The 14,648-nt window shown below is 36.4% G+C and overlaps 1 protein-coding gene and 1 pseudogene across 5 annotated transcripts in view; both read right to left on the bottom strand.

Annotated features, from left to right (window-relative positions):
- The window catches only part of si:dkeyp-100h4.1, a 72,762-nt gene that overhangs the window by 29,773 nt on the left and 28,341 nt on the right, over positions 1–14,648 (bottom strand). For all 4 annotated transcript variants that reach the window (XM_088650165.1, XM_088650164.1, XM_088650163.1 and 1 more), the window contains one exon: positions 14,414–14,587. In XM_088650165.1, coding sequence (XP_088506291.1) covers positions 14,414–14,587 — 174 coding nt within the window. The remainder of the gene's footprint in view (positions 1–14,413; positions 14,588–14,648) is intronic.
- Positions 1,031–14,414, bottom strand: LOC147845175 (uncharacterized; annotated as a pseudogene). The gene is made up of 4 exons (XR_015482279.2): positions 11,723–14,414; positions 11,208–11,301; positions 11,043–11,129; positions 1,031–10,958 (listed from the first exon to the last, which is right to left on the bottom strand). The product of XR_015482279.2 is annotated as an uncharacterized LOC147845175, transcript variant X1 (transcript).

Raw genomic sequence — 14,648 nt, 5'->3', positions numbered from 1 at the left:
GATCCGTCTTGACAGCGCTCACCTGCCCGGAGGGGATGAGCGGGTCTGGATCATCACTGGACAATGAAAGCCCACCCACCGATGCCGCGGTGGACGTCTGGTCTCCGGTGTCATCAAGCATAAGGGCTACCATCTGGTTAGACGGATCGCTTCCCCTGCCCGAAGCTTGGATCGAGGATTATCTCTCGCAGAAACCCTCAGATCTGCCCGAGTGCCCGCTGCAGTGCAGGGGACAGCTGGGGTGGTTTGCCCTTTTGCAAAGGCTAGCCGCGATCTTAACTGCGCAACAGTCATGGCATCGCAATGACGACATGAACTGCCCGCGAGCAGCGCATTAACATGCTGGACCCTCAGGCATGCAACACAGTGCCCGTGCCCATCATCCGGGGACAGGAAACCACCGCATCCAGAAACGCACGGTCGTAGCACCATCCTGAAAAGGACGTGCTGCACGACTGTGTTGCTCTCTTTGTGAAGTTGCAACTTTATACGCACCACTCTGTGGAGGACCGGACCCAAAGAATGCCAGGCAAGGGAGAAACCCAGCTCGACCGTCTGCCGCTGCGTGTACACACTCTGGACCGGGAGAATGCTCTCGTTCGCTCGAAATCGCTGAATCAGCAGGAGGAACCCTCATCGACTCTCTCAGAAGGCTGTAGTAGCCTCTGAAGCGAAAAGGCTGGCGTTTCCTTGCTTTCCCTGTCCTTATATGCGGAGCTAATTGGCACTAAGTTCCAGGTGCACAAGCTTACGCTGCCAACTCATTTGGCATTTCATTGGCCGGTTATATACTCTTTCAGACAATTGGCTTTCTGAAACGAAATCCCTATTCATGGATTAATAATATTAAATCCACTGATAGCATTGAAGTTCCCCATCCGAAGGGGAACTACTAGCCACTGTGGCTGGTGATCAAAAAAGTTAATGTAAAGCCCTGCACATATGATATATATATATATATATATATATATATATATATATATATATATATATATATATATATATATATATATATTAAGGATGTGCGGAGCAGCCGGTATTTGTATCTGTATTTGTATTTGTTGAGGGGGAAAAGTATTTGTATTTGTATTCGAGTAAAATTCAAAATGGCGCAAAAATATATATTTTTTCTATTACACTTCTAATTTACGTTATAGTGAAAGTATTGTTTAATTATACCCATTATATAAATTATAGATATGCAATATTGGCTGTTGTTTTTGAACATGTGACAAGAAATGTCATTGAAAAGAAAATAACATAGAAGCCATTATCTCATCCATGGTTAAACCAACAACTAATAAAATACCATTGTGAATATTATGAACCCCACCACCACTGTTCTTGTTGAAGGACACTGAATAGACAGATTAAAAACAAATAATACTTCAAAAAACTGTTCTTCTTCTGAAAGAACTTCTTTCCAATGGACAGAATTCCAAAAACTAAAATTAACTAAATAAATCAAAATAAAACCCTGCCTGGGAGATCTGGCAGAACAAAAGTATTCTATATAATACTAAAAGATACAGCCCTGCTATTATCATCTGCCTGCCACAAAACAGACACAAAGTTTTTATTTATTTATTTTTTTTTATGTTTGAAACTGACTTGCTGGGGCAGAATGTGGCTGTGTTGATGGTTTGGTGCTTGTGGAGGATTTAGCAGAACATAGCTGTGCTGATTGAGGGGATTGATGCTTGTGGGGGGTTCACAGACAGTATCAGGAGAGGATGCTTTTAGTGCATGTGATAATACATTACATAGAAGGTTGCGCGGTGGCACAGTGAGTAGCACTGTCGCCTCACAGCAAGAAGATTGCTGGTTCGAGCCCCGACTGGGTTCTCCCCATGTTGGCGTGGGTTTCCTCCGGGTGCTCCGGTTTCCCCCACAGTCCAAAAAAATGCAATACAGGTGAATTGGGTAAGCTAAATTGTCCCTATTGTATGTGTGTGAAAGAGAGTGTATGGATGTTTCCCAGTGCTGGGTAGCAGCTGGAAGGGCAGCCACTGCTTAAAACATTTGCTGGATAAATTGGTGGTTCATTCGACTGTGGCAACCCCAGATTGATAAAGGGATTTGGCCGAAAAGAAATGAATGATTACGCAGAGAAGATGTTGACAGATGTGTAATATCTCTGCCTCTGCTGATTTCACTTTTGCACACATTATACAGTGTCACTTTGTTTTATCTGCAGCTCCACTGACTGTAAAATGCTCCCACACAGAACCTGAAGATTATTATTTTTTTGACTGGTGGAGGACCAAGAAATGGCTCAGCAGCAGTCTTTTTCACTCTTTTTCTGGGTGCGCAAATGTATTTGAGGAGTTTCAAGTTAATAAAAAGTGAGGGGAAGCTATGCTAAGGTTAACTAGCCTATAGCATGTATCTTGCTGTCTGCAAAAGACAGTAATTTAGACGTACCATATAACTCCCATAAGTGCATACTATTCGACACAACTGCAAAAGCATCGTTTTAACCTTTATAAACAAATGTTAACATTACTCTGTCAACAGTCTATTGTCTGAATTACCGCGCTAACAGAGCTAACGTTGCGTAAACAGAGCACCTGATTGCAGACGTCAATAATGCAGCGTAATAGAATATCCCGATCAAACTCCGCTACAAGTTTATAAACTGCATCAGGAACCCAATTAAGGTACAAAAATCTATTTAACAAAAATAGTGATGCAGTGAATTATTTTTTTCGCTCAGCTGAGCCTTCTCTGTCTGTTGCTGTGAAGAAGCTTGAGCCAGACACCTTTTACCTCCGCCCCGCCCTCCGACTACTGACTGAGCGTCTCTCTCTCTCTCTCTCACACTCACTCACTCACGCGGGCATGCACTGTGGTCTCATGAGGAAACGCTGCTTTTTGATATAGTGTTTTTCTTGCTCCCAAATACAAATAATTTTTCAAGTATTTGTTCGAATCAAGTAATCGTAAAAACACGCTATTCGTGCCTTTCCGAATACGTATTCGGGTTTGGCTCCACCCTTAATGTATATATATATACATATATACACACACACACACATGTATGTGTACGTATATGTGTGTTATACGTAGCATCTGTAAAATATTTAATTATATATATTAAGTATTGTATCTATTTGATAGTGTATCTATTTGTATCACATACAATTTATACATAGCAAAATACACTACAATAAAATACATTAGTAATATACACATAAATAATATATACATATTTACACTACATACTGTTAGCCCTACAACCTACTGTCAACTGAGTACTGCAGGGCCAATTATTTGATTATATTTCGAAGATGGATGTGACCTACGTCCCAGCCTCCGACTTTCCCGACAGTCAATCACATCCCTAGTTGCTGCTTTGAGGTCAGATATCGACCATGGCTGGGAAAAACACATTGAGGTGCTGGTGTTTCTTTACTGTTTGGCCCACGCAGCTTACTGGATGGTTTTACTGGCATTTGACATTCCAAAGTCCACAGTCCATGACATTGTCCACAGGATCAGCAGGGCTGTCATCAGTATTTTGAGGAGGGTGATCGCTTTCCCGACCCCAGATGACCTGGAGGAAGTGGGTGCAGGCTTTGCCTTGCTGGATGGGTCTCCAGCTTTCCGGATGGTAGCTGGGGCCATAGATGGCTGCCACATCCGAATCAAGCCACCAGCAAGTGATGCCCCCTGCTACTTCAACCGAAAGTTGTTCCATTCAGTACAGCTACAGGCCGTCACTGACCACAAGGGGAAGTTTCTTGATATCTCTGTGGGATTTCCCGGGTCTGTGCATGATGCCAGGGTGCCAGGATTTACACTGGCCGCCTGTATCCACCTTCAGGCAAATACAATCTTGGAGATGGTGGGTATCCCTGTTTAAGTGCACCCATCTGCATCATCACACCGTTTAAAGAGCCTGTACAGAACCCTGTACAAGCTCGTTTTAACTCCAAGCATGCACGTGGAGAGGTCCTTTGGCATGCTGAAGACACGCTGGCACTCAATCTTCTTTAAGGCCTTAGAAGTGAGCCCTGCCTTTGTGCCAGATGTTGTTGGATGCTGTGTAGTGCTCCACAACCTCTGCCTTCAAAACGGGGACATTATCGAAGCAGAGGTCATGGACGATCCTGCTGATGAGCCACAGGAGCCCCAAAACCAAGAGGCCAGTGCAGGAGAGCATGTGTGGGACAATCTGGCTGCAGCTGTGTCTGCCCCAGACAGCAGTGTTCCTGCTCTTCATGAGCACGATTACCTTTAAGAACATTTTCACAGGTTAAGACTATGCAAATAAGTTCTTGATCCAAAATTTCCATTGTTTAAGCTTATGTTAGTTGATGTGTAAATAGTTAGGTGTGTGTGTGGGTGGGCACAGCCCACAGGGTGTTTTGATGCGAAAAAGTGCAGTAGTAGTAATTACAGTTGGAAGTGCATGGCATCTGTGTACATCCCTCTTGCTTTCTGCTCACTGCCACTGGCAGTCCTTATAATAAGAAAATGAAATATATTTTTTAGGAATTGTAAAGGCAACTTTAAGAATTTAAAAAAAAAGTTAAATTATTTTAATTTACAAAAATGTGAAAATATTAAATTTTTAACTAAATAGTTTAAGATATTTAATAACGCTACCAAACACTATAAAATGAACACAAATATGTACCATCTCACACCTAAATGTGATGTTATCGAGTAACATTTTTGTCTTGTTTTACAAGTATCTACATTCATTACTCAAGAAATATATTTTCTTGGAAAACACAAATACAATGTCTAGTTTTCTGTTTAATTGAACAAAACAAATTTTAATTTTAAAACCGAAACAAATATTGGCCCGTGGGCTCATAACAATAAAAATCATTTAAATTCAAATCCCACTCACAGATATTGTTCTTATTTTAACAAAATGTTCAAGCCAACTTATTAATTTTGCATGTCAAAATACTTTATATTGATTTAATATTTTTATTGAGCCAAAACGAAAAAATATTTTGCCTTAATGAAGTCAAGACTTCACACTCTAAGACCTATTTAAATTGAAAAAAAAAAAATGTTAACCAAGACCTGGAAAACCCTAATGATATACTAGTTTTCCTCTGCCAGTTCACAGCCTCTCCATCACCAAGATTCCTGTCGGGCCCCCTTGTAGCTGCACCTGATAACTAGGGAGAAATTGCAGCCCCAAGCTAATTGACAGGGGATCTTGGAGCTACAGTGGTCCCCAGAGGTGGCACCCACCAACCACTGTCACACTGCCTAAGGCCGTGTGTGTAACTGCATGACAATCCTTTGAAATTCTATCCACATATCAAATGTCACTTGTGGATAACATTTATTTGAGTTCAATTAAAAAATGTCTATTTCTGCAGTAATAAAAATAAGACCTATAAAAGAGAGCAGTATGATATTACTACTTGTTAACATCAAGAACTTTTATGTAAAAAACTATGTGTAAGTTTTCTGTCTGAAGATGGCGAATTTAACTTTGCTATTATTCAAAAGAATGTAATAATTCGCACTCAATTGCTTCGTACTGTTTTATTTGTAATTTTTCTTACATTTTACGGGTGATAACAGACAAACAGACGTTTCGGTACACAGCTTTAATTAAAAACTTTTAATGTCAACTGTTAGAATTTTATTGTATTGATGTACACCTGATTAATGATAATAGTTGATACACTTTATCTCTGTAGAGTGAGGTCGGAAATGGGAAGATTGTTTATTGTCATTGCTGTGAAGATTATAAGTTATTGTGTGATTAATGGATAATGAAATGAGAGTGACGGTTTAACTAATTGCACATTGTGATTGACTATGGAACAAAAGGGTGGAGTTAGAGAATCGTGTCACACACTGAGGAAGGCTTTGTGCCGAAACATCTGTTTGTCTGTTATCATCCGTAAAATGTGGGGAAAAGTAAAAATAAAAACAGTACGAAGCAATTGAGTGCGAATCATTACCTACTTTTGAATAATAGTAACGATCAGATTGATGCACCAAACCAAAGAAGTAACTAAAAAAACCGCAAGCGCACAGGACAAACTTCAGTAACTCTGCACACATGATTCATTAAACACCTGCTGCCAGCGTTCAACAAGATGTCTTTCGAAGAGATCAGCAAAATGACAGAAGAAAAAGCTGCTACATTCACATTCAGTACGGGTGATGCGGAAAAGATTTTACTCCCTGGCCAAGTACTTATGTCCACAATCTCGACTAAAGAAACGCTAGAACAAATGAAACCAAGACTGTTGGCATTCCGACAAAAAGAAGTCCGAATGGAGCTACACACCCAAACATTAAGTGAGTACTACAGAAATTGTCGAAAACCACGAGGACTGCGAATCCAGAAAGAACCAACGATAGGACGAGATGATGTTGAATTCTGCAAAAAATGGTGTGAAATCCTCAACCATTGTTCGATGAATCTAATGCTCCTGATTATTGACTTTACAAAGAAAGAAATGAAGTTACTATCTGAAAAAATTGAAAATCATAAGATTGAAATGAATCAAACTTTTGACAAGAAACAACTAGATGAATTTCAAAAACAAATGGAGGAGAAACTTGAGAATTTCAAAAAGGAATTACTCAACTTCAAGATTCACAAATTTAAGAGAGACACAATGGACTATAAAGATCAAAAAGTCTACACTTGGATGTCGGAAAGATCAAAGCCCTATCCACAACGAGAGAGAATGAATCACACAAGTGCTTCTGAATCAGATGACTCCTATGCTTCATCATCTCAAACAAGATTTCGACAAAAAAAGTATTTTTTGGAACAGCCCCGTCGTTCCAAGCGCAATATCGGTCAAGGAAAGCAACGAGAAGAGGACGTCGGACAAAAGGAAAGAGAGAAGAACCTAGGGAGGTAACATCACATGTACATAATGTTTTTAAATTCTTTAGAAATGTAAAATTGAGGAGTATTTTTAATTCAAATATAAATGGAACCCCATATACACAACAATTTAAACCTAAAAGCACGTTAACTCCAGTAGTTCATAATCATTAAGTAAACACCTTTTGTAGACTTGTTGAAAATGATGTAGAAAAAATGTGCAAGAATCAGAAAAAGCATCATATAGAAAACAAAAGTTAACTAGAAAAAAAAGATGTTCTTTCCACATTAACCAATGATCCAACGTTGACTATTAAACGAGCAGATAAAGGTGGTGGAATTGTGATTATGAATACTAAAGTATACGTTGAGAAAGTTAAACTAATGCTCCAGGATGAGACTTTTTATAAGAGACTTGTTTTCAATCCGACTAGCTAGCTTACAAAAAACAAATTGATGAGACTTTACAAATAGGTTTAGATATGAAATGGATAAGTGAACAAGAATTTAAATATTTAAAGAATGATTATCCGAGGATTCCCGTTTTATATACTCTTCCCAAAATCCATAAATCATTACAGGAGCCTCCTATGCGACCTATAGTTTCAGGGAATGAATCATTAACAGAACCTATATCAAAATTTATTGATTCATTAATTCAACCAATAGTAAAAAAATTGCCATCATATTTAAAGGATACCACTGAATTTTTAAATAGATTGAATCAAATTTCTAATATAGATCTTTATACACGAATATACCACATGAAGCAGGTTTGGACGCATTAAAATTCTTTTGTATTAACAATGATGAAAGATTACCAACACAATATATTCTAGACCTCACAAAAATTATTTTAACCAAAGAATATTTTCTATTTGAGAAAGATTTTTTTCTGCAAGTGCAAGGTACTGCCATGGGCACCCCATTGGCACCAAATTATGCAAACTTATTTATGGGCAAATTCGAACACGACTACATTTACAATGATAATCTGTTTCAATCAAACATCAAAGTTTGGATGCGATACATGGACGATTGTTTCATGATATGGTCGGGCACAGAACAAGAATTAGATTCATTCACCACATTTATAAATTCAAAAATTCCTTCAATTAAATTTACAATAGAAAAAAGTATAGACTCTATACATTTTTTGGATGTAAAAGTGAGTAAAGTAAATAAGATACTACAAACAACAATATATCGAAAAACCTACGGATAAAAACACAGTTTTATCTATGGACAGTTACCATCCGGTCCATATAAAATGGAGCTTACCAGTTGAGTCAGTTACATAGACTGTAACATAATTGTAGTACTACAGAAGAGTTTGATAAACAGAAAAACATATTATTTCAATGATTTCGCTTAAGAGGATATCCACAAAAATGGTTAAATGATGTGTTAGGTAAGGAAAATAAATTGCACGGACAAGACATTTTAAAAACAGTAACGCCGACTAAGAAATCTAAAGAGTTTTCAGTAAATTGCACCTTAACATACAACGAACACAGCAATTTTATTAAATCAACGATCCATAAACATTGGCATATATTATCCTCTGACGAGTCCTTAAATAATACATTTCAATACAATCCATTATTCACTTTAAAGAGATCAAAAAATTTATCAGATATGATTATTAATTCTGATACAGTGAAAAATAAAAAATGTACTTACATACAAGGCTGTTTTTCATGCAGAAACTGTGCCGCATGTCAGAACTTGATAAAGTGCAAAGAATTTTTGAATTCAATAACAGGTAAGAATATTAAAATAAGAACATGTATTACCTGTTCTCCACTTAATATAATTTACATATTAAAATGTCCCTGCCAAAAAATATACATAGGTAAGTCTTTACGACCGTTGAAGTTGTGAATTAGCGAACATAAATCAAGTATACGACGACAAGACATAACCTCGTCAGTAGCAAGACACTTTAAGGAATGCAAACATGACGTTAAACAACTAGAGTGTTTATGAATTGAAGAGGTGTTTGAGTCACATAGAGGAGGTAATTTAAATAAAAGATTATTACAAAGAGAAGCGTTCTGGATTCATGAATTAAAGTCACTTGCACCAAAAGGAATGAATGAGGAGCTGGATCTGTCTGCGTTTCTTTAACAAATCTGCTATTTAATCAATATTAGGAATTGTAACTCTTGAAAGTTTAAGTTGTTGACAAAAATAAATTTTTTTTTTTTTTTTTCTTTAAATGTTTGTGAACTTCGGAATAAAGATAATAATGGGAGAATAATGTTAATTGATAGGTTTCTTGTGAAATAAAATTTTAGGAGGTAGAGTAATTTTCATGTGGTTGATCAGGATATATTGAAGTGAAACAGAAACTATTGGTTAACACTGTGATAATTGATATGCTGTCTGGTTTGGTTTTTTTGTGAAATGTTTTTTGTGGATTAAGGTATTTTTTTCGAGAGGTTGATGATGTACTGTAAAGAAAAAGAAAATATTGATAAACTTGATAATATTTGATGTGCTGTTTTGTTATGTAATGTTATTGAAGGTAAATGTATTTTGCTAGTAATTGACCATGATATTGTAATGAAAAGGAGAGGTCTGAAACTTGATGTTTGATGTGCTGTTTTCTTGCGAGATGATGTTTTGGAAGATAAAGGTATTTTTCGAGTAATTGAACATGATATACTGTAATGTAAATTGTTAAAAAATATGATGATAATTTATATGCTGTTTTCTTATGTAGTAATGGTTTTTAAATGTAGGTATTTTTGTATGTCTTGCAAATTGTTTTTGAATATGAGGGTAAATGTCTCCTGTATAATTGGTTATATGGGTAAAGGTGAAGGTAAGACTTGTGCTCTTTAATCTTTGGGTAATTGTCAAATGTAGAAAACTTTTAATGTCAACTGTTAGAATTTTATTGTATTGATGTACACCTGATTAATGATAATAGTTGATACACTTTATCTCTGTAGAGTGAGGTCGGAAATGGGATTGTCATTGCTGTGAAGATTATAAGTTATTGTGTGATTAATGGATAATGAAATGAGAGTGACGGTCTAACTAATTGCACATTGTGATTGACTATGGAATAAAAGGGTGGAGTTAGAGAATCGTGTCACACACTGAGGAAGGCTTTGTGCCGAAACATCCGTTTGTCTGTTATCACCTGTAAAATGTAAGAAAAAGTAAAAATAAAAACAGTACGAAGCAATTGAGTGCGAATCATTACCTTCTTTTGAATAATATTAACGATCAGATTAACGCACCAAACCAAAGAAGTAACTAAAAAAACCGCAAGCGCACAGGACAAACTTCAGTAACTCTGCACACGTGGAGTTAACTTTGCTGGCACAATAAGACATTTCCATTTTGTCTTGTTTTAAATTCTACTTGATGCTAAAATTATTTACTCTTTAGCTTTGTGTTATTATTTAGGTCAAGATATCTTTGAAACAAGAATAAACTGAATACATTTTAAAGCTGTCTGAACTGGTTTCTCTACAGTGCAGATAAAATAAACAGCCGGAAACTATTACCAAAGCAATGTGCACATAAGTGCCAAGCACTTTACAACTCACAAAACCTACAACTAGCAAATAAATCTCCAATAAAGCTTGATAACAGCATGAAGCAATGGAAATCCCATAAATAAATAGAAAGAATGTGTAGTATTAATATTTTTTATATTTCTTTGCTATAATTTCCAACAACATTGAAAAAACTTCTCCTCCCTCTCCCTTGTTTCTCTATCTCTTTTTTTCTCTCTCTCTCATTTCTCTGTCTCTTCTTTCTTCTCTTTCTCTGGCCTCCCGTTCTCGTCTCTCTTCTTGTTCCTGTCTCTCTCTTTCTCTTCTTTCCATTAGCTCTCTCCACCGCATCTCCTCCCTTTCCACTGCTTCCATTTCCCTTTCTGCTTCCCTCTCCTGCATCTCACGTATCAGCTCCTCTGCGTCTTTTTTCTTCCTTCCTACTCTCTCACCTGTCGGCCTCACTGAGGATGGTGAGGTTACAGCAGCATCAGGGCTGGATGAAGCAATAAGGGTGGGCGGTGTGATGGAGGATGCATCACAGCATACCACTTCCATGATGCTGCTGTAATCTCACCATCCTCTGTGCTCACACCTGTCTGTGGACATTTAAAACCCTACAAAAATGTGAAAGCAAATTAATGTCAGTAGTATGTTAAAAATGTTTTTGACTATTGTAAACTATTAACGAAATTTCTTACTTTATACTTTTGCTTAAGGTTTTCCCTTTTTTTTTTTTTTGAGGGGCAGAGATCTTCCCCTCCAAATTCTGCTCTGTCACAAAAGCTCTATCACAGCAAACGCACAGACATTTCTTTAAGCACTTTAATAAAAAAAATAAAAGCAAAATTTAATCAACTACTTACTCAAAGCCTTTGATGGCAGCATTCCTCTTTCTAGTGAAGAGGGCTTCATTTGCCACTCTCCACTGGATAAGAATGCGGGTGTGTTCATCAGTCCCTATAATATAAAAACAGTTTTATTAACAGGTTTATCATTATGTTCAACATTTCAATGCAGCATTAATAGTTCACAGCACACTTGCTATTTAGACAACGAAATGCTTAAATATTAATACTATTAGTATGGGAGAAAGTTTAAATCCGTTTTAGACTATAATTTGCTTAATAATTACTAATGACTGTTTGTAAAAGCAGTAATAAGTTAATATGCTTACAGCATTGTAAATAACATTAGCATGATCTTTTCGTTAGCATTTATGCTCGGTAATGGTAACTGATTTAACCTTTTACAGATGACTTCCAAAATATATAACATATTTACAATGTTCATACTTCCAAAAAGGCAGCCATTTAATTAGTTTGTTTTAAGCAAGTGCAATTTAACCACACTGAAAAACATTTTTCTCTAAGGTACTTACACTTAAAAAGAGCCGCATCTTCACATTCTGCCATTTTCAAATGTAACGCAGTTGTCTCCCGTTGACTCATTGGATAGGAAAGTGTCCATCATGTGCATACTGCAGAATCTCGCCGGAAGTAGTAGGTCATCCGGGTACTTCTGGCATACTGTTTTTCGAATTCTATGAATTCAGACATACTACTCGGCTCGCATACTTATTTTAGCATACTATATAGTATGGAAGAATGCGGTTTCGGACGCAGCTCTTGTGTTAGATGAGCGAGTAATCAGGATTATTTCAGAGACTTTATCATAAGACTTTTACCTGTTATCAAAAAACTGAAACTGCACAAATATCAGAGCTGCTCAAACCTTTAGCAGGACAAAAAACAGCTTCACTTTAGCGTTTAACTCTGCTGCTTTCACACCTTTAGATCCACTGTTCTGATCTGAAACAGGGATTAAAACTGGTATAATGTTTATTTTTGCTCTTGCTGTGGTTCACTTTCACACGGAAATGTTGATTGTCGACACCCACAGACAGACACAACCTGTTAAAGTTTTCAAACAGTGAACTAAGACTGCAACTATTAGTGAAATCTATATTAAAGCTCTTCAAATATGATTTAGAGTTACAGTAATTGTTTTTCATGTATAAATCTGATTTATTCTTGTGTTTAAAGCGTTTGTCATTCCTCTACTTCAGTCTCAGACTCATTCAGAAATGATTATTAAATGCTGGATTAATGCACAAGAGAGTTTGGCGAACACATTTTACACCATTTCAAATATACAGTAGAAGTCAGAATTATTAGCCCCCTTTTGATTTTTGTTTTCTTTTTTAAATATTTCCCAAATAATTTTTAACAGAGCAATGAAATTTTCTCAGTATGTCTGGTAATAGTTTTTCTTCTGGAGAAAGTCTTTTGTTTTATTTCAGCTAGAATAAAAGCATTAATTAATTTTTTAAAACCATTTTTGGGAAAAAAAATTATTATCCCCTTTAAGCTATTTTTTCAATAATCTACAGAACAAACCTTCGTTATACAATAACTTGACTAATTACCCTAACCTGCCTAGTTCACCTTATTAACCTAGTTAAGCCTTTTAATGTCACTTTAAGCTGTATAGAAGTGTCTTGAAAAATATCTAGTAAAATATTATTTACTGTCATCATAGAAAAGATAAAATAAATCAGTTATTAGAAATAAATTTTTAAAACTATTATGCTTAGAAATGTGCTGAAACAATCTTTCCAGAACAGAACAGAAATTGGGGAAAAAAATAAATAAGGGCGCTAATAATTCAGGGGGGCTAATAATTCTGACTTCAACTGTATATTATATGTGTGGCTGTATAAGACACATAGAGCGCTCAGCAAAATGGAGTAAAGCCCATTCTAAAAATCAAGATTTTCCTCCATTTTTCAGTCAATATAGGCAGTGTTTTTTTGGTGCATTAAACAGAACAGATTTATTAAACAAATATATTTATGAAAGAAATATTTTAGTCACCAAACAGATTCAGAAATTGAAAGATAATACAATTAAAGTCAGGCTAAAATTGCAAAAAAAAAAAAAAAAAAAAATGACAAAATGTCAGCTAAAATTTTCCATTGTTTTGCTTCTCTTGATTTTTTCTCTTTTTTAATTTTGTATTTTATATTTTTCTGTAACATATAAATTTGAGTGTTCTAGTTTTTGCACTATTATCATGAGTTATTTTGTTAGATGAGCTCTAGATTTGGCTAATTTATTGTATATCCACAAATATAATATTGTAGAGCTTACTATTAACAATATTACCTTAAAAGAGAGATTAGTGAGGGGTGTACTTATATATGCTGAGCACTGTATATTGTTCACCCAGAGTGTTTACATGGTCACTGTCACACAGAGGCCACACGGGAGATTGGCTGGTGGAGTGAAGGTAAGTTATGTGTGTGTGCGTGAATATGTGGGTGTACAGCTCTGCCGCAGGCCAGTGACAAACTCCTTTGTCACAGTCACACAGCAGTAATACAACAAGCATTTAGTTTGGGCTAGCTTCTGCAGATGGACATTGCTGTACACTGCCCTTGATGGGTGAGTGGGGGAGTGTCGGTTGTCTCTCAGGTGTGAATTATTCATGAGCATTGTCACTCACACATACAGCTGAGATCACCCAAAACACACTTAACAAAATGTAAATCATTGTAATGTTTTCTTTGAATGAGAGAACAGAATAATTTTCACATAATTGTGCAGTAAATATTCTAGTCTACAAGACTGCTTACTCTAAACTCTCGTTCAGGCACATTCAGTGTGGTTTTTGTATCTTATTTCAGCTATTTTTTTTCTAAAACCTATTAACCACACATAATATTTGTTTTCTAAAAAACACAAGCATGTACATCAATATTTCTTATATATTATTGTAGCACAGTTTGGCCAGTACAAATGAAATCCATGTTGGCCAGTTCTGTGTAATAAGTAGCTGAAATCAGCACAGATGTCAGGGCATGTGAAAACATCTCAGGGGCCCAAAATCACCTGAGACCCCTGAGGGTTAACTACAGGTATAGTATGAGCAGTGTGAAACAGAATTACTGATAAACCATAATTCCCGTTATCTGGGGTTTAGTATCACCCAGGGTTAACATGTTCAAGCATGAACAGCTCTAATATGAAACTGTCTGACTGTAGTTATTGTAGAGTGGAGAATCATTTACCTCAGTGTCTCTAGTTTACAGTTTACAGTCTTTAGTCCATCAGAGAGAAGCTTCACTCCTGAATCCTGCAGGTCATTGTTACTCAGGTCCAGCTCTCTCAGCACAAAGTTTGAGGATTGTAGAACTGAAGACAAACTCTCACAGGACTCAACAGTGAGATTACACATGACCAATCTGGGAAAGAATATACGTTACTAAAAACCACACTGTTAATGTGATCTGTCAAAACAAAACA

The sequence above is a fragment of the Danio rerio genome, chromosome 4 (assembly GCF_052040795.2).
Source record: "Danio rerio strain M-AB ecotype USA chromosome 4, GRCz13ab, whole genome shotgun sequence".
NCBI lineage: Eukaryota > Metazoa > Chordata > Actinopteri > Cypriniformes > Danionidae > Danio > Danio rerio.
This window is presented reverse-complemented; position numbering and strand designations above follow the sequence as displayed.